The sequence below is a fragment of the Tursiops truncatus genome, chromosome 5 (genome assembly GCF_011762595.2).
Source record: "Tursiops truncatus isolate mTurTru1 chromosome 5, mTurTru1.mat.Y, whole genome shotgun sequence".
Taxonomy (NCBI): Eukaryota; Metazoa; Chordata; class Mammalia; order Artiodactyla; family Delphinidae; genus Tursiops; species Tursiops truncatus.
In genome coordinates this window covers 100,895,824-100,919,153 of record NC_047038.1, presented here as the reverse complement: position 1 = coordinate 100,919,153, position 23,330 = coordinate 100,895,824, and the positions used below count along the sequence as shown (strand labels likewise).

The window sequence follows — 23,330 nt, the reverse complement described above, 5'->3', positions numbered from 1 at the left end:
ACCCCTACCTGTGTGGGCTGGTCCCACCTGGGCTTGGCCCTGGAGGGGCCATAATGGTAGCAGCTACACGTAGTCCAGAAATAAGAGTGTTGTTCAGCCCTGGACCTGATTCACAAGCTGTGAGTTAAAAAACACACTTTTCATCAGCTAAACTTTCTATTTGAAGCTCTACAGTAAGTCCAGTAAATCTCAGCTGCCTGGGGAACTGTTAGTGTTCCAAGTCACTTTGCAAAAGAGGCCTTTGAGCTGGGCAGTGCTAACGTTCAACTCATTCCCCACTGGTGCTGTTAAGAAGACTATAAAGAGAATAATGAAATAGACCTTTGGGAGCCACAAATCCAGCACTCTTTCCCTGTAGTTTATGAATTCAAACAAGGTAAAATGTGTCCAGCTCTGGCTGCTTTCTTGGAATAAAAGAGTGGAAGGCGCCTGGGTCCTAAGTGTGTTTTCAGGTCTCACGGGGTGCGGGTAGGTTGTTACACACAAGACCACCTTGACGGCACAGGCTGAGTAGGTCTTTTTATATCATTAAAAAGACTCCCTAGACTCTGTACCACAGGCACCTTTGCATGTGCTGTTCCATGCATGCTCCAGGGAGGTCTCTGCCCCAAACCGCCTCCCTGTCTGCTAACTTACAACTCATCCTTCAGGACTTACATCATAGTCATGGCTCATGCCCAGCCTCACCTCTGTGACCCCTTAGGTCCACAGTACATCATCTCATGTGGTAATCATTGTGAACTAGGTATCCCAGGGCACCTAGCACAGTGCTGACCTGGCTTATGGAGGCCTTCAATAAATACTCGCTAACAGTGATGCTGATGTAAGTGTAGTTATGTTCACTCGCCCATATTCTTAGGCACTTTCATTGTATTTTACCCAATACCTTTAATGCCCAATGTCTTCCTCAGTGTCCACATAGACAGAGTTGATGCAAAACAGTTACAGGTGGTTCTTTAGACATTATTCCCAGATCACAGCTGTAATTGTATTAACTCAGAATAGAAAGGATGCTTTGGGTTGCCTCTTCATTGTCATCGTCTCCGGCAGATTATCTGAGAAAAGATGAAATTAGAGTACTTGGGAAGGGGACACAATTATATCCTCTGCTGCTGTGCATGCTAGTGTTTCATTGCCGGCCTGTTTCCTGAGGCCAGAATCTTGTTATGTTCTCTAGAAGCTGTGGCACCCTTTCAATAGAAGTAATCTGAGGGCTGACAACTACTATTTATTGAGCACTTACTATACTCCAGGTACTGTGCTAATCATTTCACTTAATCATTTCTCGAAAAAATTCAGTGAGGAAGAGGCACTATTAGTATCCCTATTTGATGGAAAGGCAAATTTAGGCTTATAAACATTATGTAATTTTTCTTAAGTTTGTGCATCTAATAAATGGCAGAGTTGGGATTTTGATCCAGGTCTCTGAATTCAAAAGTTCACACATATTCTTTTCTAGGATGCTACTCTAAGCAGAACACAGATCTGCAATGTAAGGAACAGTGGGGTTTGTGGTTGGCTTCCCAGTCTTTAATCCTCTCCTGAATTTCCAAGGGGAGATAATTATATATCAGTGATTTAAACTATCCTACCTGGGAATAACTTACTTTTTTTAAAAGGAGCCCTCCTCACCTTGTGAATAAATAGGAACGACATTATTTAAATTCCACTTGGAGTTTTTCGTCAGTTCATAATAAAGTTACATGTAAAATCTACATTTCAGTTGGCTTCATGTCCTAGGCACTTCTATTTTAAATGTTCTCTAAAGGATATCCAGCCATATAGTTTGGTGAGTAAAACCAATACTATAGACTCAACACTTGGAAGCAAATCTTTTCTCCTGAGCTCATAATTTAAGAATCATTGCAGTTGCCTAAAGAGTTTTAAAGAAGTGTATACAGGATGTGGCAAATGAACCTTTGATACTACCTACTTATTTCTAATTTATTCTTATGTCAATTTGCAGTTGATTTTTTTCTAGGCTTTCAGGAGAGTTAATATAAGAACCAATAGAAACCCAGATGGACAAGCTGTTCATAGTATCCATTGATTGGAAATCATCATCACTGAGATTTATAGTTAAAATTAATCACAATATCCCTCATAAATCAACGGCCAAATTTACTGCTAACTCTCCGTGCTGGCACTCTGTGGCATAATAATGCTGTAGGTGGAGAGATTTAAGATCAATGAGATATTATTCTCATGCCTTAAGAGATATTATTCTCATGCCTCCATTTATCAATACAGCTATCAATGGAGCTAAGTGGCAGGCACTGAGATAAGCACAGTACATATCACCTTTAAGTATTACAACATCCTTGCTTTGTAGGAGTTACCTCCACTTTACAGATGAAAAAACTGAGGTCCAGGGAGGTTAAGTGACTTGTCATTGCCTTGTATATCTTGCCTAAGGCATGTTGAGATGCATATCTTAGTCTGTCTGGCTCTCAGTTTCCTGCAATTATCGTTCATTCCCCCTTGGTGCTTCTTAACTTGGTGAAGAAAATAATCAGACATGGGAAAGGCTAAAAGAGATATACCCAAATTGGGAGCACAAAAGGTAACTCACTCTGCATTGAGATCCTAGGAAGTGCCATAGAGGAGCTGACATTTGATTTGGCAAAAAAAAAAAAAAAAACAAAAAACATAGGAGTGCGCTAGATAGAAGGAAGGCAGTCAAGATGGGCACAATAATGGAGGTGGAAAGTTCCAGAGGCATGAAATAGCATGGCAGGAGTGAGGGGAAGTGGCAGGAGATGAGAATGAAACTCAGGTTAGAGTCGTATACACTGTGTGAAGGGCATTTGAATGTTATTAGCAAGGCTACAATATGATCAGAAGAGTGACTTAGAAAGGGCAGTCTGCAAATGAAAGTAGAGGAGAGATATTGGAACACAAGTGGCTGGGTGCGATGCTTTCTTTGAGAGATGGGGAGAAACTGATCAAAGAGAGCAGATGAAAAAGGTGAGGATGGGTGGACTAAACAGTACTTGGTGAGTGAATTTAAAAGTGAAGAAGAGGGCAGAGTAGAGAAAAATCAGAGTTAACATTTATGGAGTCCATCCTGTATACTAGGTGCCGTTCTCAGCCTAATACAAGCTACCTCATTGAAACCACTTAACAAATCTGTGAGAGGAGTACTTTTATTATTCCCATTCTACAGATGTAAAAAAGGATGCATAGAAAATTCAGCAACAGCTGGCAAATTGGAGAAAATGTGAACACAGGCAGTTTGACTGCATAGCCTTTGATTTTTACTATTGTATCATACAGCTCCCTGGATGAGTCTGAGGTTTTTGTCAACAAAGACAGGGACTGGGAAAAGATGAAAAGGTAGAGAGAGCTATTGAGATCATTTTTACACATTTTGAGCTTGAATTTCCTTTAGGATATCCAGGTGGGAGTATCTTGTTAAAGAATTGGAAAGAGAGAGAAAAGGGAACTAAAGATAAAGAAGGTATTGCTACATAGACAGTGGTTGATACAAAAGGACCACGTAAGCTTGCTCTGTGTAAGGATATAAACAAAAGCAGCACAGTGACAAAAATGAACTCTGTAAAGTCTACTGTCCCCTTGAAAATAAATACAAACATAGAACCTTCAAACAACATGAATCCCATAAACTCCAGTAGTATTTATTTCCAATTTTACCTTTTGTGACTTTCTGTTCTAGCGTGACAAAGATTTATTTCGATCACTGCCTCATCGAACTGTGAATTTTTCTCAGTCTCTGGCAGATTATCTGAGAAAAGATGAAATTAGAAGCCCTGGGCTTCTCCAGAAAGTTATCATTACTGATGTTCACAAATTTATCAAAACTGGACCTCTGAAGATTCACATTTTAAATTTATGGTGAATAAATGTTTTTGACAGGGGAGAATACTGTACAAATTAGAAGCAAAATAGTTTCTTCCAATCTTGTCTCCTCCTCCTTCTGGCCCCCTTCCCCTGCATCAGCTCCCTCTTGCTGCAAACTGCCTTTACCCTCTGTTGTGCTGAAAGAATCCTAGATGACAACAGAGCAGCCGGACTGAGTGAAAGCAGAATATATGGCACACACTCTAGCAGTTTAACTGAGAGAGACACGGTAATACTATTTCACTGTTTGCGTTGTGGGTGGGGAGGTGGGGGGCTTGGGTTGGAGTAGAGGATACGTGCTCAATGTAGGCACTGGTTAGCCAGCATTGTTCTTCAACTTCCCAATGGCAGGAAGAATCTCCCTCATAACCATCCAGTAGAAGGACAGAGTAATTCAAGGCATGACTGCTTAAATGCTCTTTTTTAAAAAAAACATGCTTTCCATCTAAGGTGCATCCTGCATAGGAGACATACATCTGTGGAATGGGCAAGGCAGACCAGGGGGCTTGAGAAGGGGACTTTTTTACATGGTCCAAAATCTCCTGTGTCAAAGCATCTCACCAAGAAAACTGAGCAGTGTCAAGGGCAGAATTTACAGAGCAATTCAAAGGTTCCTGGTGATTCTACTGTAATTTATAAAATTATTTACATTTCTCTTTTTGGTCATGGCAAGGTCCATTGGCAGAAACAGCACAGCCACAAAGTATTCTTTTTGATTTTAATAACTCATCTTATATATACTTATATATCTGCTTATTTTCATTTCCTCAGCAAAAGGGGAAATAAAAATATTGATCTATAAAATAAGCTGATGATAACACAATGCCAAAAATAGCTTAAGTGCAAGGGGTGAAGCTTGAAAGCAAGCTAAACTGCAATGACATACTGATTTAACATTTTAAATACAAGACTTGCGATAAAATAATTATTGAGATATGTTTCTCATTTTTAGTTTACTTTTTAAAAACTACTCTATATACACATATCCAGTTGTAACACTTGACAGTAGCATTATGGGGCATGATACAACTTTGGTACACATTGCAGATATGAATGGGCAATGTCTGTAAATGATATGTCTTCCCCAGTTAGAACTCTGTACAGCCAGGTGACCAGCCACCTGATCCTATATAATAATCCCACCAGAACCCCCAGAGTCTTCCCCAGAGCCACTGGAGACAGTGGGAGAAATCAGCCTCACTGGATCCATATCGTGTTTCCTCTCTCGGTTCTCCTGGGTTCCAATGTCAGCTCCCCAAATGTGGAAAAAAACTGCTCCATTTCTTTCTGAAGCATGTCATTTCTCTTCTCTGCATCTTCTTTTGCTCGCTCGGCATTTCGCATTTTGATTTCTATCATTGTGAACTTTTTCCTTTCTTGATCCAGTTCATCGTGGAGGCTCATCATTTCTGTTTCCAAAGACAAGTTTCGCTGTTCTAAGCTACAAAGGGTGGGGGAAGGAATAAGACATAAAGCAATTTTATTAATTTGAAATTCAAAAGGGCTAAAAAATATTTCCTAAACTGTCTCTGCAATGTTTAGGAAATTGGATTGAGCCTTTCAAATCAATGAAGCAAGGTCCACAGATTAAAAGGTGTATATATATTCTTTTTTTTACTGCTTCCTAACATGATTTACCGTCATTTTGTTGAGACCCCAAGACCTCTCTTGAATGCACTTCATTGTCATTTGATAGCGAATTAATGAATTTTGGCAAAAAGAAGTCAGAGACCAATGTCATGGAGCACAGAATGGCAGAAGTAGGAGGCAACCTAAACCACAAAGTTTCCTGAATCATTATGTAAATCTGGCTTTACTAAAAGAAAGGAGGGGGGAGTCTGATAAAGTTGGAAGAAAAAAAGGACAATTATTTTTGCTTTCTATCAAAGGAAAAAGAATGATAGTGAAAATGTCTTTGTTAGAAAGGTTAAGTCAACAGCTAAGAATGGGCTTCTCTGGGACATATAGAGTCCCATCATATAAAAGTGGTATTAACAGCAGTCACCGTATAGTAAGTAACAAGAGAGGTAGAGATTACATGTATTGAATAAGTAATTCATCTGACATTCTGTGACAATGGAGTCCACCTAAGTAGCCTACTATCTAAAATTCTCACTGCCTTCCAAGTTAATATATCTTAAGATCTCTAGAGTTATATTTTTATAGGTTGATAGCTACATTCTTTTGGATAACTGTATAATTTTAGATAATTTCCTATAAACAGAGTTTTCCCAATAATCACTAAGTTCCAAAACATAATTTATTATTGCTGTTGTTCAAGGAGGAATAGTAAGCACTTGATTACTAGATGATGTGTTTTGGTAATGGCTGACATTTTAATTTCTCCTATTCTGAGCTAAAGTCCCAGGAGTATGTTTGAATTTGACATACTATTGAAATATGAAAGGCTAATGCACAGGTAGCTCTCAGAAATCTGATTATTTTAATAATTTTCAAATTAAAATCTCAATTATTTTTCTGTTTTGAAATAATGAGTCCCATATGTTGATATTTCATCCAGATAATCATAAGAACACTTAAAGATGAATCTGCTCTCCCTTTGTAAGAAACTAGAATTTTTTAAAAAGTCACATTCTATAATCAGTTTAGAAGGCCATTTTGACCACATGATCACATTTTTTACATGAAAACCTGGTAGTGTGCTGGTTGTCACCTAGAATTATTTTACAATACATTCTCTTTTCTTTCTAAAGCTATTTATTTTAGAACTAAAAAAGCTGGAAGAAACTCAATCTTAAATACCAAGGAAGACACCTTTTAAAAAATATACCAATGCATTTTACATAACAGGCACTCATATGAAACTTCCAAGAATCTAGACTGGGTTGAAAACAGAAGAAACCCCTCCCACTGTAAGCACAGATCAATGCTGGAAAAATATATAAGAAAAATATTTTTTAAATACATAGCAAGGTTAAAAGAAATAAAAGAGCATCTTGAGGTTATCAGAACCAAGGAAGAAACTCAAATTTAGAACAGTAAATGGAAGCACATGAGGGGTATTGTTCCTGGATAGAAGCCCTGGAAGCTGTGACTAGGTTTTTATTTTGCTCATGGGGAGGAGGAGATCTCCAGTATAAAAGAGGCAGAAGGCTGAAAGTGATTCAACTGAGAGCTTGGAACATCAATTTTCTTTATGACAAAGAGAATACAAAAACTCTACTCATGGGCTGAGTGGTGACAGAATTAATCAGAAGAGAAAATAAATAAATGAGAAAACAGCTCTGAGGAAAAATTACCCAGAATTCCTCACATAATGAAAAAAGATGAAAATGTAATATAAGAAAGAGAAGCTAACAGAGATGGAGAATGGATTAAGAAGGTCCAACATACTTTAATAAGGGTTGGAGAGACAGAAAATTGAGAAAATGGGGAGATGAAATAAACAAAAATGGTGATGGATAAAAATACTCCAGAATTGAAAAAAATATGTCTTCAAATAATGAAACATAAAGTTCGAAAGTTAATGGAAATATATAGCAGAACGTTATTAATCAAAATAAAAATTATATAGCCATATTAATATGAGAAGAAATATTTTTGGGCAAAAAGCATTATTACCATTACTTTATGATAAAAGGATCAATTCATCAGGGAGATATAAACAATTCTGAACTTTTATTCACCTAGCTGTATAGTTTCAAGTTATTCAATATAAAATATAACAAAATTATAAAGATAGATAAATCCACAAAAATTAGGAAATTTTAAGATAACTTTCTTAGAAATTATAGCTCTATCTGATGAAAATTAGGAGAAATGTAAAAGATTTGAACAGCTTGATTAACAGATTTGATCTATTGGTCCTTTATACAATCCCAAACCAATAATAAGTTAATAAATACTTCTTACAAGACCAAATAATTGATATCATACAAATGAACTTTTCTGACCACAATATGATAAAGGGAGAAGGTGATGGGGGAGGGAATAACATCAAACTCACATGTTTAAAAACTAAAAATCATACATATCAATGATAGATAAAGTATAGTATCTATTTCTCTATCATCTTTCTATCTATCTAGGGATGTATGTATGTATGTGTGTATATATGTACGTATCTATTATCTATCTATCTCTATCTATCTATCTATCTATCTATCTATCTATCATCTATCTATCCTTAATACTTGTAGGGTAGAGTTAAAAAGGAATTGAAAGACAAATGTATAATTCTAAACAGGAATGATCAAGAATTAACTAGAACAGTTACTTCTTATATTTCTGTGGCTTGGTCATGTGGCAGCTCCTCTGCCCTACTTTATCATGGACCTCTCCCTTTGCCTGTCACATGGGTAAAAATGCTACAGTGAAAGAGGCCAATGAATGACGTTCTGTTGGAAGCTTCTATTATTTTATCAATGTCTCTAAAATGCACCATAGACTCAGAACATAAATGTAGCACCAATGTTCTCATAAATGAACCTGTACATCTGCAACCATTCAGAATAATGTATTCCTATCCTAAGGTAAGTTTCAAGTGTTAGCTCTTGCTTCTCAGTGCTAAGTGCTAATTTATCATCATGCCTTGGCAGTAATTCAGAGATTTGGTAGCCAGTGGTTCCAAAAACTACATTCAGAATGAAGAGTAGCCTTATAAGATGATGACTCCATTTTTCTTCTTATTTAAACCTCCTGTCACTTAGCATTATATAGGAAAATTCAAACCAAGTTTCTGTTTCCAAGAAAGTAATTTTTTCAATCTAACATATAAGAAGCATTTTTTTAATATTTACTTTACCATAGCTCTTAAAAATACATATCTTTTTGCTTGATAATTGATAAATGGATGGGAAACATTAAAATACATTAAGGTCAACTTTATATATAAAAATGAAACCACATGGGGTTTGGAGCCATGGAAGCATTTGAAGCAGGACAAAGACTGAGGTTCACAAACTATGAGGACCCTAAACAAGAAGGGGTCTACTAAGGCACAGTCTGGGACTGGGACTGAGGCCACTAGAGGGGCTACTTCAGGCTAAACTGAGCCTCAGGCCTTCTCTTGAGAGTGCAGTGTCCTTCCCTTATACTACACTGAAAGGAGAACATAAAAACAATCAGTTTTGTAATTCTGTGACCTTGGTGAAATCACGGGGTGTGCTGATGTTCAGGTTTCCAGCACAAGGTTGTATTTGTGAATCCTGGGCTCCATTCTCTGTATTCCTGCCTTTCAAGATGATGGAGCATCTGGCAGTCAGGGGTACTGTCAACACAGGATGCTCAGCCAATAGCCCATGTCTTGCCCAGGTTGCTTCTCTGAAGTTGCTAAGCCATCACCACCTCGGTCAATTTATGAGAAGACGTCAACTGCTATCAATTAGGTTTCAGCACAACTGCTTCCTTATAATTCACATGTTTTGCTCCCCACTTAGGCTACAATTTCCATTGTCCATATGAATACACTTCATGCCATCACTTTTCTCAGAAACCTCCCTGGATTCCAATCCCAGAGTAAAAGCCAAAGACTTAAGATGATCCTGAAAGCTCTAAGGTACCTCTCTGAGCTCCTCACTTATTCCATCTCACGGCATTTCCACTCCTCCCAGGCATCTGCGTAGCTGCCTCTTTAACCTCCTATAAGGCCCTACACTTAGAATTACCCCTCACCAACACTTCTTACCCCTCTTCCCTGCTTTAGTCTTCTACTTAGCATGAGATCTATTTTACTTATTTATCTGTCTCCTCCAGTGGAATGGAAGCATGCTCCACGAGGGCTGAGTTTTTGTCTGTTTTATCCACTGCTGAATCCTTGGGGTCTGGGTCTGAGCTTGGGAGAGAACAGACACTCTCCCAGCATTCAGCAAAGGAAAAAATGAACAATAAAGATCTGTTTATTTCTCCAACTTCTCTTTATCCTCATTTCATCCTCTTCCTATGAGAACAGACTCCTTGTTCTGAATTCATCCCCTTCCGCTCCTCTCCCCAGCCCTCGAACACAAATCCACACATTTATTGACAAGAGATAGTATTACTGAGCAACTGCTCTGTGCCAGGGACAATGTGCAATGATTTCTTACATGCTTTTGTGGTAGATACTGCTAGAATTTAAAATGTTCACATTAGGGAGCTGAGATTCACAGAGATGAAGTGAGCTTTCCCAAAGTCCCACAGCTTACAAATGGTGAAGCTACCCAGTCTCTGACTTTGGAGTCAGCATATTTACCCTCTGGGTGAGCCTGTCTCATATTAGGAGGCTATCACACCCTCTCTGGCAGTTTGGGGCTCCAGATTTTCCTCACCTCTTTATCCTGGACTCATACTCTATCTTCTGTTTGGTCATTTCCTGCTTCAGGCTGGACACTAAACTATGCAGTGCACTGTGATTGCTGGTGTGGCCAACAAAGGTCTCACTGTTGTCGCTGCTGCTGGTGGCACGACTACTTCGACCACCCACACTCCTCCGGTCACTTTTGTTTTCATAGTCCCCGGGGTGGGAAAGGTCGTCCTGTGGGGGCCCATCCAAAACGGGGTCCTCAAAGTTCCCACCGTAAAAGTCTTGTTCCGGGCAGGTGGTGGTGGAGGAGCGGCAGGAGTTGGAGTTCTCAGGGAGGGAGATTTCACAGGAGGAAGTGGACCAGGTGGCACTGTCGATGCTCTGCTTGTCGTCAAGGCTCATCACGGAGAACTGTTGGTGGACGTTGTCATAGGTGGAGAGTCTGTTGTGCTGGCCCGACTCTCCAGCTTGCTCTTTCTGCTTGTTATCCCTCAGGGTCACATAGCCATTGGGCAGCCAGCTCATGCTGCGACCATTCACGGGGTTCCCGAGGGTATCTGTGTTCAAAATGCCCATCCGCACCGTTCCGTTCTGTACACTGTGGGTGCCCATTTTGGTACCAGACCCCTTCAGGGAAGAGGTCCTTCTGGACTGTAAGCTCCCATTGGGAGTGGTTTGGGCTTTCTCAAGTCCTTCTGCATTACTGCTGCTGAAGGACCCATTGGTGACTATCCCACTGCCCTTATTGAAGGCGGGATTCTTTTTGACCATGAGAGGGGGGCTCCTAGAGACATCCAGTTTGTGAACGCTATTCCTTGGGCTGTTGGTTTTGCTGCCTGATAGAGCTGTGGGGGATCCGTTATCCATGTTGCTTCTCTGGGGAGACTCAGACTTGTCCCAAGAGCACCGTCTTCCAGGACTGTCCTTGGTATTATTGTTCTCTGTGTTTTGTAGCTGACCCATGGTGGCTTTCTTCTGAAGGTCATTGTTGTTGTTGCTCACTCCATCCTGGGGCTTGCTTTGCAACTCTGCATCTTTGGGGAAGAGGCGATCGTGTTTGCTAATCATCATTGACATCAACTGTTGGACCACCACAGTGCCTGGAATTGCACAGAAAACAAAATAGTATGAGTGAAACAGTTTTATTTCTTATTTTGAATGTGACTCTTAAAGAGTTATTAAAGAGTTCAGGTGAACATTCAGCATTATTATTAGCAGTGCCAAACTATATTCTTAATGATGATAATAGCAATATTATCTATAGCAATATTAACTACTAAAATTTCTTGAGCATTTAACATGAACTATACCAAGCACTTTACTTTTGTTAGTGTAGTTGGATTTAAAAAAAAAAATCTATGAATAGATACTGTTCTATCTATCACTGTCTTATGAAAGTTAAATAACTTGATCAGCATCCCAAAGCTATTAAGGAGAAAATGCAGGGCTTGAACCCAGAATTAATTAGTTCCAAAGACCAGCCTCTTCATTGTCACACATTTCTTGGAAGTTTGACATTTAATTAGGAAAAACCTTTCTTTGAGGAAGTCACTGTTATCTCTCAACAGACAATTGCCTCAAACTATCAAGACATTTGTATTGGCATCTCAAAGTGGAACCCTATAAAATCTCTAGTGGATATATGGTCTGTCTTTATAATATAGCAAGACAATGAAGTTCCATACAACTTTTGCTCAGCATTCAAAACCTTCAGGGCATTTTAAGTGACATTAGCCAAAATGGTATAATAAAGACCTACAAGAATCCTCTCCTCCATAAAAGCAACTGACAAAAATATTCTGAATCATCATTTGCAGAACTTTGGAAATTAAAGGCTTGTTGTAATCTGGAGAGTGTTTATTTAAAAAAAAAATCATTGAATCTTGGTACAGAACAGCAAGCACTGTGGTATTTTAACTCATCCTATTCCTATCCTCCTCTCTGCAGTGGCCTTGAAAACCAACAGCCCACAATCACAGTGGGAACCAGCAGTCTGGCAGCCACTGGAATGGGAAAAGCAGGGATGGAAATCCTTCAAAGTCCCATTCCCAAAGAATTGTCATTATTTTACTTGTTTGGTGGTTCCCTGGAAGACGCCACTCAAGAGGCTTGTCTTCATTTTATCTAAATAAGAATTTGACCAGGGTGAGCAACACTTTCTCAAGGCCATTTGTCAAAAACAATTAGGGGCTCTTTCATTTAAAATCATGTTTGCCTAAAGCAAGTGGATAACAGTTGAAGACAAACAATAGGCTAAACAAAAAGCTTAGAAGGAAAATCTGAGGAAAGAGACTTCCAAAGGAGGTGTTGAAAAGCTCTGCTTTATTCCTGAGAATTTAGAAGATTACATGCATGCTTAGGGTTCTGTGCATGCCTAGGGCTATATGCATGCTCAGGAAAGAACTGAGAAGTCCCCAAGCTCTCACCTCTGACTGATCTTGAGGCTCTGCACAAAAAGGATCTGAATGCTAAAGCAGAGTTGTAACCTTCCTGGCTGAGTGTTGAAAGTTTGCCCCAACATGAACACAGAGTGTCTTGGTAAAGACTGGGAAACTTATTAGCTCTAGTCTTTTAATCTTTGTTCAATCCTTAGCTGACAACTAAGTAAGCCAAGCAGAGACTTCAGTGGCCACGGATGACGAATAATATAGACTTTAGAGAATTATTTCAGAAAACTCACTAAAAAACCAAACAACAAACAGCAAAAACAACAAAGGGAGGGTAAGAGTCTGATATCCAGAGTTCCCATATTATTATATTATTTAAAAAACATGCAGTTTTCAAAAAAATAATGCTACATGCAAAAAATAAACAAAGCATGGCCCATATACAAGGAAAAAAAAGAAAAAAAAAAACAGACTCTGAGGAAACCCAGACACTGTACTCACTGGTCAAAGACTTTAAATTTGCTATTTTAAATGTTTTCTAATAAATGAAGGAACCAAAGGAAAGTGAGAATAATGTTTCGCCAAATATCAATAAAGAGCTTGAAAGTGTAGAAAAGAATCAAATAGATATTCTGGAGTTGAAAGGTACAATAACTGAAATGAAAAGAATCAGTAGAGGGGATCAACAGCAGACTTGAGCAGGCAGAAGAAAGAATCAGCATACCTGAAGACAACTGTGGTTACCCAGTCTGAGGAACAGAAGGAAGAGGAATAAAGACAAATGAGCAGAGCTTCAGAGATCTGTGGGACACCATCAAGCATACCAGCATAGGCGTAATGATATCCCAGGAGGAGAGTAGAAAGAGAAATGAGCAGAAAGAATATTTGAAGAAAGAGTTGCTGGAATTTGAAGAAATTTGATGAAAAATATGAGTCTACACATTCAAGAAGCTCATCAAATTCCAAGCAAGCTAAATGCAAAAGGATCCAGACGTAGATCCATCATAGTCAAACTGTCTTAAAGAGAACCTTGAGAACAGCAAGAGATAACCAACTCATGTATAATGGATTCTCAATAAGATTATCAGCTGATTTTTCATCATTCTCATTGCCAGAATTATATTATCCAGCAAACCTATGTTTCAAAAATGAGGGACAAATAAAACATTCCTAGCTAAACAAAAACAGAGAATTTGCCAATAGCAAATCTGCTCTAAAGAAATATCAACACTTCAGGGCATTTTAAACAAAGAGAAGACCTTCAAGAAAGAAAATAATTCTCTTACACAAATGAAAATGCTAAGGTTCTCATTTGATCCTTATATTTATATTATTCACTGTAAAGTATGATTAGAAATCAATACCTTACAAGTTTCAGATAGTAAAAATAACTCAGACAACAGTGGATAGAAAGGCTAATCTATCATAAAAAGCAGTAATATTCTTTCTAAAAATTGGTGGATTTATCAGGTTTTATGGCATATTAGCTGAAATCTCAAAATATATTTTCACATATTCCTCACTGACTTACATGCTGGGCTGCTCCCACCCCTTAAAATAGGCCACCACCACTAACTAGGCTTCTAAATTAGTTTCACAACTTTAGGTGTCCCAACCCCCTAAGAATCTTTTTAAGAATTTTATTCATATACCCACAATAAAGCAGTGTAGGCTCATGAAAGCATTAATCATCTTTGCTTTGGCTTGAACTATATTAATGTGGTGTGTTAACTGTGTTTCTTTTACCGTGTTGATAAAAGCTCCTAAGAGTAGTCTCTGATAAATAAATACAGGGAAACAAATTTTAGTTAGTAAAGGTAATATTATTTAAAATACTTAAATAAATTTGGTGAAGAAAATGATAAGTGCTTTTGACAATGAAGATATCTACTGAAATAGCTTCTAGTAGCTGTCAGAGAGTAGAAGTTTGACTTGGGATGAGGCCACTCATTAGCTTAAAGCAACACCTGGGCAAGATTTGGTTCTGAATATAATTTATAGTCAAATTCTGAATAGGAAAATATGTGTTATATTCATCTATATCCTTCACACTTCTGTAATGATTCAAAACTTCTAACATATTTAGATTAGGAATCTGCAGTTTGTTAGGTCTGATGCTGGCCAGTGCTGCTCAAACATTAATGTTCATACAAATTATCTGGAGATTCTGTTAAAATGTAAATACTGAGTGGGGCATGAGATTTTACATTTCTAACCAGCCCCCAGATGACACCAACGATAACAAAATAGTAGCAATAGCAGAGCATAGAGGACCCACCACAGACAGACCTTCTGAATCAGAATTTCAGCAATATTCCCAGATTATTCCTGTGTGTGTTAGAGTTTGTGAAACTGTGTTAGGTGGAAATGTTTCACTTACATCTTCTAAATTTTCTCAGAAGGCTGTGAGATAGGACTTAACATTTTTCAGATGAGAAAATTGAGGTTCAGAGAGGTTACAGTTCTGCCCAGGGACACACAGATGATAAGTGACCAGGCTGAAATATGATGCTTCTTCATCTTCTCACTGCAAATCATGTACTTGTCCAACTATATTTCAGCTGCTGGACTTATTTACTTATTTATTATTGGAGTAAAATTGCTTTACAATGTTGTTAGTTTCTGCTGTACAATGAAGTGAATCAGCTATACGTATACCCTCCCTCTTGGACCTCCCCCCCACCCCCACCATCCCACCCATCTAGGTCATCATGGAGCACTGAACTGAGCTCCCTGTGTTATACAGCAGGTTCCCGCTAGCTATCTATTTTACGTAGTGTATTTATCTCAAACCTAAACTCCCAATTCGTCGCACCCTCCCTTCCCCCCGCCCTGTGTCCATATGTCCATTCTCTATGTCTGCGTCTCTATTCCTGCCCTACAAATAGGTTCATCTGTACCATTTTTCTAGATTCCACATATATACGTTAACATACAATATTTGTTTTTCTCTTTCTGGCTTACTTCACTCTGTATGACAGACTCTAGGTCCATCCACATCTCTACAAATGACCCAATTTCGTCCCTTTTTATGGCTGAGTAATATTCCATTGTTTATATGTACCACATTTTCTTTTTCCTTTCATCTACTGTTGGACATTTAGGTTGTTTCCATGTCCTGGCTATTGTAAATAGTGCTGCAGTGAACACTGGGGTACATGTGACCTTTTGAATTATGGTTTTCTCACAGTATATGCCCAGTAGTGGGATTGATGGGTCACATGGTAGCTCTCTTTTTAGTTTTTTAAGGAACTTCCATACTGTTCTCCATAGTGGCTCTATCAATTTACATTCCCACCAACAGTGCAAAAGGGTTCCCTTTTCTCCACACCCTCTCCAGCATTTATTGTTTGTAGATTTTTGGATGATGACCATTCTGACCGGTGTGAGGTGATACCTCATGGTAGTTTTTATTTGCTGCACTAATAATTATTTGCATCATCACTAATAATTAGTGATGTTGAGCATCTTTTCATGTGCCTCTTGGCCATCTGCATGTCTTCTTTGGTGAAATGTCTATTTAGGTCTTCTGCCCCCTTTTTAATTGGGTTCTTTGTTTTTCTGATATTGAGCTCCATGAACTGTTTGTATATTTTGGAGATTAATCCTTTGTCCATCACTTCATTTGCAAATATTTTCTCCCATTCTGAGGGTTATATTTTCATCTTGTTTATGGTTTTCTTTGCTGTGCTAAAACTTTTAAGTTTAATTAGGTCCTATTTGTTTATTTTTATTTTCATTACTCTAGGAAGTGGGTCAAAAACGATCTTGCTGTGGTTTATTTCAAAGAGTTCTTTTCTTATGTTTTCCTCTAAGACTGTTATAATGTCTGGTCTTAAATTTAGGTCTGTAATCCATTTGGAGCTTATTTTTATGTATGATGTTAGATATCACAAAAACAGAAAATTACAGACCAATAACTGATGAACATAGATGCAAAAATCCTCAACAAAAAACTAGCAAACAGAATCCAACAACAAATTAAAAGGATCATACGCCATGATCAAGTGGAATTTACACCAGGAATGCAAGGATTCTTCAATATATGCAAAGCAATCAATGTGATATACCATATTAACAAATTAGGAAATAAAAACCATATGATCATTTCAATAGATGAAGAAAAATATATTGACAAAATTCAACACCCAAAGGCACAGGGAGGTCAATTTGATGTTTTGCGACCACAAAGAGGGGTGGGATAGGGAGGGTGAGAGGAAGACACAAGAGGGACAGGATATGGGGATATATGTATACATATAGCTGATTCACTTTGTTATACAGCAGAAACTAACACAACATTGTAAAGCAATTATACTCCAATAAAGATGTTTAAAAAACAGACTCTACAGAAAACGAGCATAGAGGGAACCTACCTCAACATAATAAAAGCCGTATATGACAAACCCACAGCAAATACTCAATGGTGAAAAACTGAAAGCATTTCCACTAAGATCATCAACAAGACAAGGATGTCCACTCTCACCCCTCTTATTCAACATAGATTTGGAAGTCCTGGCCATGGCAATCAGAGAAGAAAAAGAAATAAAAGGGAATTCAGCACCACCAAACCAGCTTTACAACAAATGCTAAAGGAACTTCTCTAGGCAGGAAACACAAGAGAAGGAAAAGAACTACAATAACAAACACAAAACAATTAAGAAAATGGTAATAGGAACATATATATTGATAATTACCTTAAATGTAAATGGATTAAATGCCCCAACCAAAAGACATAGACTGGCTGAATGGATACAAAAAAAGACCTGTGTATATGCTGTCTACAAGAGACCACTTCAGACCTATAGACACATACAGACTGAAAGTGAGGGGATGGAAAGAGATATTCCATGCAAATGGAAATCAAAAGAAAGCTGGAGTAGCAATTCTCATATGAGACAAGATGGACTTTAAAACAAAGATATTACAAGAGACAAAGAAGGACACTACATAATGATCAAGGGATCAATGCAAGAAGAAGATATAACAATTGTAAATATATATGCACCCAACAGAGGAGCACCTCAATACATAAGGCAAATACTAACAGCCATAAAAGAGGAAATCGACAGTAACACAATCATAGTAGGGGACATTAACACCCCACTTTAACCAATGGACAGATCATCCAAAATGAAAATAAATAAGGAAACACAAGCTTTAAATGATACATTAAACAAGATGGACTTAATGGATATTTATAGGACATTCCATCCAAAAACAACAGAATAAACTTTCTTCTCAAGTGCTCATGGAACATTCTCCAGGACAGATCATATCTTGGTTCACAAATCAAACCTTGGTAAATTTAAGAAAATTGAAATCGTATCAAGTATCTTTTCCGACCACAATTCTATGAGAGTAGATATCAATTACAGGAAAAAATCTGTAAAAAATACAAACACATGGAGGCTAAACAATACACTACTTAATAACCAAGACATCACTGAAGAAATCAAAGAGGAAATCAAAAAATACCTAGAAACAAATGACAATGGAGACACGACAACTGAAAACCTATGGGATGCAGCAAAGGCAGTTATAAGAGGGAAGTTTATAGCAATACAATCCTACCTTAAGAAACAGGAAACATCTCAAATAAACAACCTAACCTTGCACCTAAAGCAATTAGAGGAAGAAGAACAAAAAAACCCCCAAAGATAGCAGAAGGAAAGAAATCATAAAAATCAGATCAGAAATAAATGAAAAAGAAATGAAGGAGACAATAGCAAAGATCAATAAAACTAAAAGCTGGTTCTTTGAGAAGATAAACAAAATTGATTAACCATTAGCCAGACTCATCAAGAATAAATGGGAGAAGACTCAAATCAACAGAATTAGAAATGAAAGTGGAGAAGTAACAACTGACACTGCAGAAGTACAAAGGATCATGAGAGATTACTACAAGCAACTCTATACCAATAAAATGGATAACTTGGAAGAAATTGACAAATTCTTAGAAATGCACAATCTGCTGAGACTTAACCAGGAAGAAATAGAAAATCTGAACAGACCAATCACAAGCCCTGAAATTGAAACTGTGATTAAAAATCTTCCAACAAACAAAAGCCCAGGACCAGAGGGCTTCACAGGCAAATTCTATCAAACATTTAGAGAAGAGTTAACACCTATCCTTCTCAAACTCTTACAAAATATAGCAGAGGGAGGAACACTCCCAAACTCATTCTATGAGGCCACCATCACCCTGATACCAAAACCAGACAAAGATGTCACAAAGAAAGAAAACTACAGGCCAATATCACTGATGAACATAGATGCAAAAATCCTCAACAAAATACTAGCAAACAGAATCCAACAGCACATTAAAAGGATCATACACCATTATCAAGTGGGGTTTATCCCAGGAATGCAAGGATTCTTCAATATACACAAATCAATCAATGTGATATACCATATTAACAAATTGAAGGAGAAAAACCATACGATCATCTCAATCGACACAGAGAAAGCTTTCGACAAAATTCAACACCCATTTATGATAAAAAGCCTCCAGAAAGTAGGCATAGAGGAAATTTTCCTCAACATAATAAAGGCCATATATGACAAACCCACAGCCAACATCGTTGTCAATGGTAAAAAACTGAAACCATTTCCACTAAGATCAGGAACAAGACAAGGTTGTCCACTCTCACCACTATTATTCGACATAGTTTTGGAAGTTTTAACCACAACAATCAGAGAAGAAAAAGAAATAAAAGGAATCCAAATTGGAAAAGAAGAAGTAAAGCTGTCACTGTTTGCAGATGACATGATACTATACATAGAGAATCCTAAAGATGCTACCAGAAAACTGCTAGAGCTAATCAATGAATTTGGTAAAGTAGCAGGATACAAAATTAATGCACAGAAATCTCTGTCATTCCTATATACTAATGATGAAAAATCTGAAAGAGAAATTAAGGAAACACTCCCATTTACGACTGCAACAAAAAGAATAAAATAGCTAGGAATAAACCTACCTAAGGAGACAAAAGACCTGTATGCAGAAAACTATAAGACACTGATGAAAGAAATTAAAGATGATACAAACAGATGGAGAGATATGCCATGATCTTGGATTGGAAGAATCAACATTGTGAAAATGATTATACTACCTAAAGCAATCTAGAGATTCAATCCAATCCCTATCAAACTACCACTGGCCTTCTTCACAGAATTAGAACAAAAAATTTTACAATTTGTATGGAAACATAAAAGGCCCCGAATAGCCAAAGCAATCTTGAAAAAGAAAAATGGAGCTGGAGGAATCAGGCTACCTGACTTCAAACTATACTACGGTCTAGTTTGGTATCTGTATAAAAACAGAAATATAGATCAATGGTACGGGATAGAAAGCCTAGAGATAAACTCACACACACACATGGTCACCTAATTTATGACAAAGGAGCCAAGAATAAACAATGGAGAAAGAGACAACCTCTTCAATAAGTGGTGCTGGGATAACTGGACAGCTACATGTAAAAGAATGAAATTAGAACAGCTGCTGGATTTAAAACTGTAGTAATAATAAGTAAACTCGGTGTTGTTCTAATAAGAAACTAAATAAAAGACAACTATCTACTGAATCATCAATTATGATGGAGTTATGGAAGAAAAAAGACTGAATGAAATTAATGGTATTCTATATCTATCTTTTCTCTTTTAGTAACTTCTGAGCTTTCCCCATCACTGGAATATTAACATGTGAAACATCACTGCTTTTTTTTTTTTTACATATTAATAAAAACAATGTATTTATTTTTTTAAAAACAATCAAAGTAAGGAGAAGAGGTACACTGTTCACATTTTTGCAAATACTTTTAATATTTTTAAGACCGACTTATGGATGATAACTGGATTTAATATTTTTAAGACTGGCTTGTAGAAAACTGGATTGTCATATCAATTATGTAGCAATTTAGAAACATCACTGCTTTTTATCACAGTTGTGAACTGTGTGAGGCATTTAATTAATTGAAGAGAGATATCTTCAAGGTCTCCATGATGAAATATGTGAAGAACTATGCCAGTGTATACCTGCCACGATTATAGAGTGAGTGTCAGATCCCTAGAGATTTAGAAATATATTTCTATTACCTTGGAAGGCTTTGCTTTCATCTAGTTTCCAGAATAGTAAATGGCAATCATTTCTTGCAAAGTGACTTCCTTTCAATTTTTATAGCCATTTAGGACAGACTAGCCTGGTAGTAATAATGATGTATGTGTCATTATATGCACTATCTTTTTTTCCTTTTTATTCTCCCCTCTCTGTCATTCTCTTCCTTAGAATGCTAATAAGAAACATGAAGCCGAAATAAATGAGGTCAGAGTGGTTATAATCACCTGTCCATTCTGAAGAGTCCCACTGGACTACATGTTCCAACAATTCCCCAGGCTCATATAATTTTATACAGGTTGAACTTAAATACCATATTATGGGACACTTTTTTCATAAGAACTGGATAAGAATTCAATTTTCCTTTGAAGGTACCTAGGCACTTTAAAATACATATGTATGGCAACATTCTATTGAAATGTAGATTCAGGTTGTATTTTTTGCAATACATTACCTTGTACATGTCTCATTTTGCACATGTACAAGATATCTGTGAGGTATATGATAAATTTGGACAAATGACAGTCCTTTAATCACCACCTAATCATTATATAGATAATTCCCTTGTGCCCCTTTGTAGCCAATCCACTATCCATGGCAACCACTGATTTGCTTTCTGTCACTACAGTTTTTTCTTTTCTAGAATTTCATATAAATGCAATTATACAGTATGAAGTCTTTTGTGTCTAGGCATTATTCACTTAGCATAATGCTTTTGTTATTTATCCATATTGTTATCCATGTATCAGTAGTTCATTCTTTTTATTGCTGAGTAGAATTCCATTTCATGGATGTATCAAAATTTGTTCATCTATTCAGTAATTGAAGGACAATTGATCAGTCTTCAGATTGGAGATATTATGGATAAAGTTGACATAAACATTGACTATAAGTCTTAGGGGAACATATGTTTTCTTTTTTAGCACACTGCTTTAATTTGGAAAAAATATCTTTAAATTCTGTTGGACTTTTTTTGCTATACAGTTAGGGGTTTGAAGATAAGTTGGAGTTTTTTACATTTATAGGATTTATTTTGATCCATGTCCTTTTTTTTTTTTTTTTTTGCGGTACGCGGGCCTCTCACTGTTGTGGCCTCTCCTGTTGCAGAGCACAGGCTCCGGACGCGCAGGCTCAGCGGCCATGGCTCACGGGCCCAGCCACTCTGCGGCATGTGGGATCTTCCCAGACCGGGGCACGAACCCATGTCCCCTGCATCGGCAGGTGGACTCTCAACCACTGCGCCACCAGGGAAGCCCGATCCATGTCCTTTTGAATTGCATAGTTTCTAATGTGAAACCTTTAGAGCAGTTTTAGGTTTTTAACAGTTTTAGATTCCATTGATGAACCGATATTGACACATTATTATTATTATTAACTAAAGTCCACAGTTTATATTAGAAATCACTCTTTGTGAGATCTGGGTTTTGACAAATGCATAATATCATGTATCCACCATTACAGTATCATATAGAACAATGTTTCATGGCCCTAAAAATCCTTTGTGCTCCAACTATTCCTCCTTTTCTTCCCCAAATCTCTATTGAATCATTGGGATTTCTTTTAAAAACTTTATATAGAGACTGTAACTTTTAACATTATCACCAAGGTAATACCTTTCTGAGGTCTCGATACAACGTCTCAATGTCAGGGTTTTCTACTCTGGTTGTGGGAAACACAATTATTTCAAGCTTGGTGTAAGGCCCAGGAATGGCTCAGAGTACTGATTTCTGGTACTCTCTCCCAGAAAGCAGTGTAGAGTCCTCTAGTGCAAGCATAAATCAATTCTTAGGCAAAGACTTGAGGAATACCCTCTGCAGATCTCTGAACAATCTCTATGTCTAGTTCTCTCTTTTCTGCTGCTTAATGAGTTTTCCATCTTCTAACCTTACTCTTTCAGCTCAGCAAGACCTGCACATCAACAGTACTACTGATGGCCACAGGTAAGAAAAGTACTCAAGCAGTGAGGCCTGCTGGAAATAAACAGAAGTAACAGTTCATTGTGGAAAAGAATTTGAGGCATTTTGTAATATAGAAAACAAGAATTTCTTCATGTTTAACCCAAGGTAAATAAGCAGCATTATCTTACAAAGGCCCATATTTTCTGCCTCTTGAAATTCGTCAAATAAAACCAGAATTAATAAAAATACATTAACTTAAAATAGTAACTATTTGAATTTTCTGAAAATTGCATTGGACTCAAAAAGTGAATTAGATTTTTTCCCATTTTTGTGTGATATTTTGCAGATGACTTATGGAAGTTCCATTTATTCTTATAAAACTCCTAAGGAATCGTTTGGTAAGTTATGTTTAGTAAACTCCAAAAAAAATGTCTGACTCCCAAAGAGGAGTTTTTGTATTTGAAGAACTTGAGTTCATGAATGGAGTTACCATGGATTCACTTATTTCCCTAGTTTCCTCATAGGAGAATAGATTCAAGACAACAAAGAGACAGTTCTATTGATGAGGGTGTAAGATAATAATTTACTTACCCTCCATAATGGTCAAAGGATCTTCCACTTTGGGGCGCAGGATATTAGGGCCAAAGACAGTAGCCAAGTTCTGCACACTCATTTTGTTAATTCCTGAATAGGACTGTACTTCATCCAAGAACCTGTTGGGTGCAAGAGTATGAACAAAACACAATGGGATCAAACTTGTTAGTGGAAGAAAATGGGTTATCAGGAAATTTATGAAGTGGAGTACATTCAAAGATGATTATGGACAC

At 37.4% G+C, this 23,330-nt stretch overlaps 1 protein-coding gene across 7 annotated transcripts in view; it reads right to left on the bottom strand.

Moving 5' to 3' along the window:
• Window positions 1-4,777: 4,777 nt before the first annotated feature.
• Window positions 4,778-23,330, bottom strand: part of ARHGAP24 (Rho GTPase activating protein 24) — a 775,519-nt gene continuing 756,966 nt past the window's right edge. For all 7 annotated transcript variants that reach the window (XM_073805426.1, XM_073805427.1, XM_073805428.1 and 4 more), the window contains 3 exons: window positions 23,095-23,216; window positions 10,128-11,202; window positions 4,778-5,302 (listed from right to left, as the gene is read on the bottom strand). In XM_073805426.1, the coding sequence (XP_073661527.1) occupies window positions 5,059-5,302; window positions 10,128-11,202; window positions 23,095-23,216 (1,441 nt within the window). In that variant the 3' untranslated portion in view covers window positions 4,778-5,058. The remainder of the gene's footprint in view (window positions 5,303-10,127; window positions 11,203-23,094; window positions 23,217-23,330) is intronic.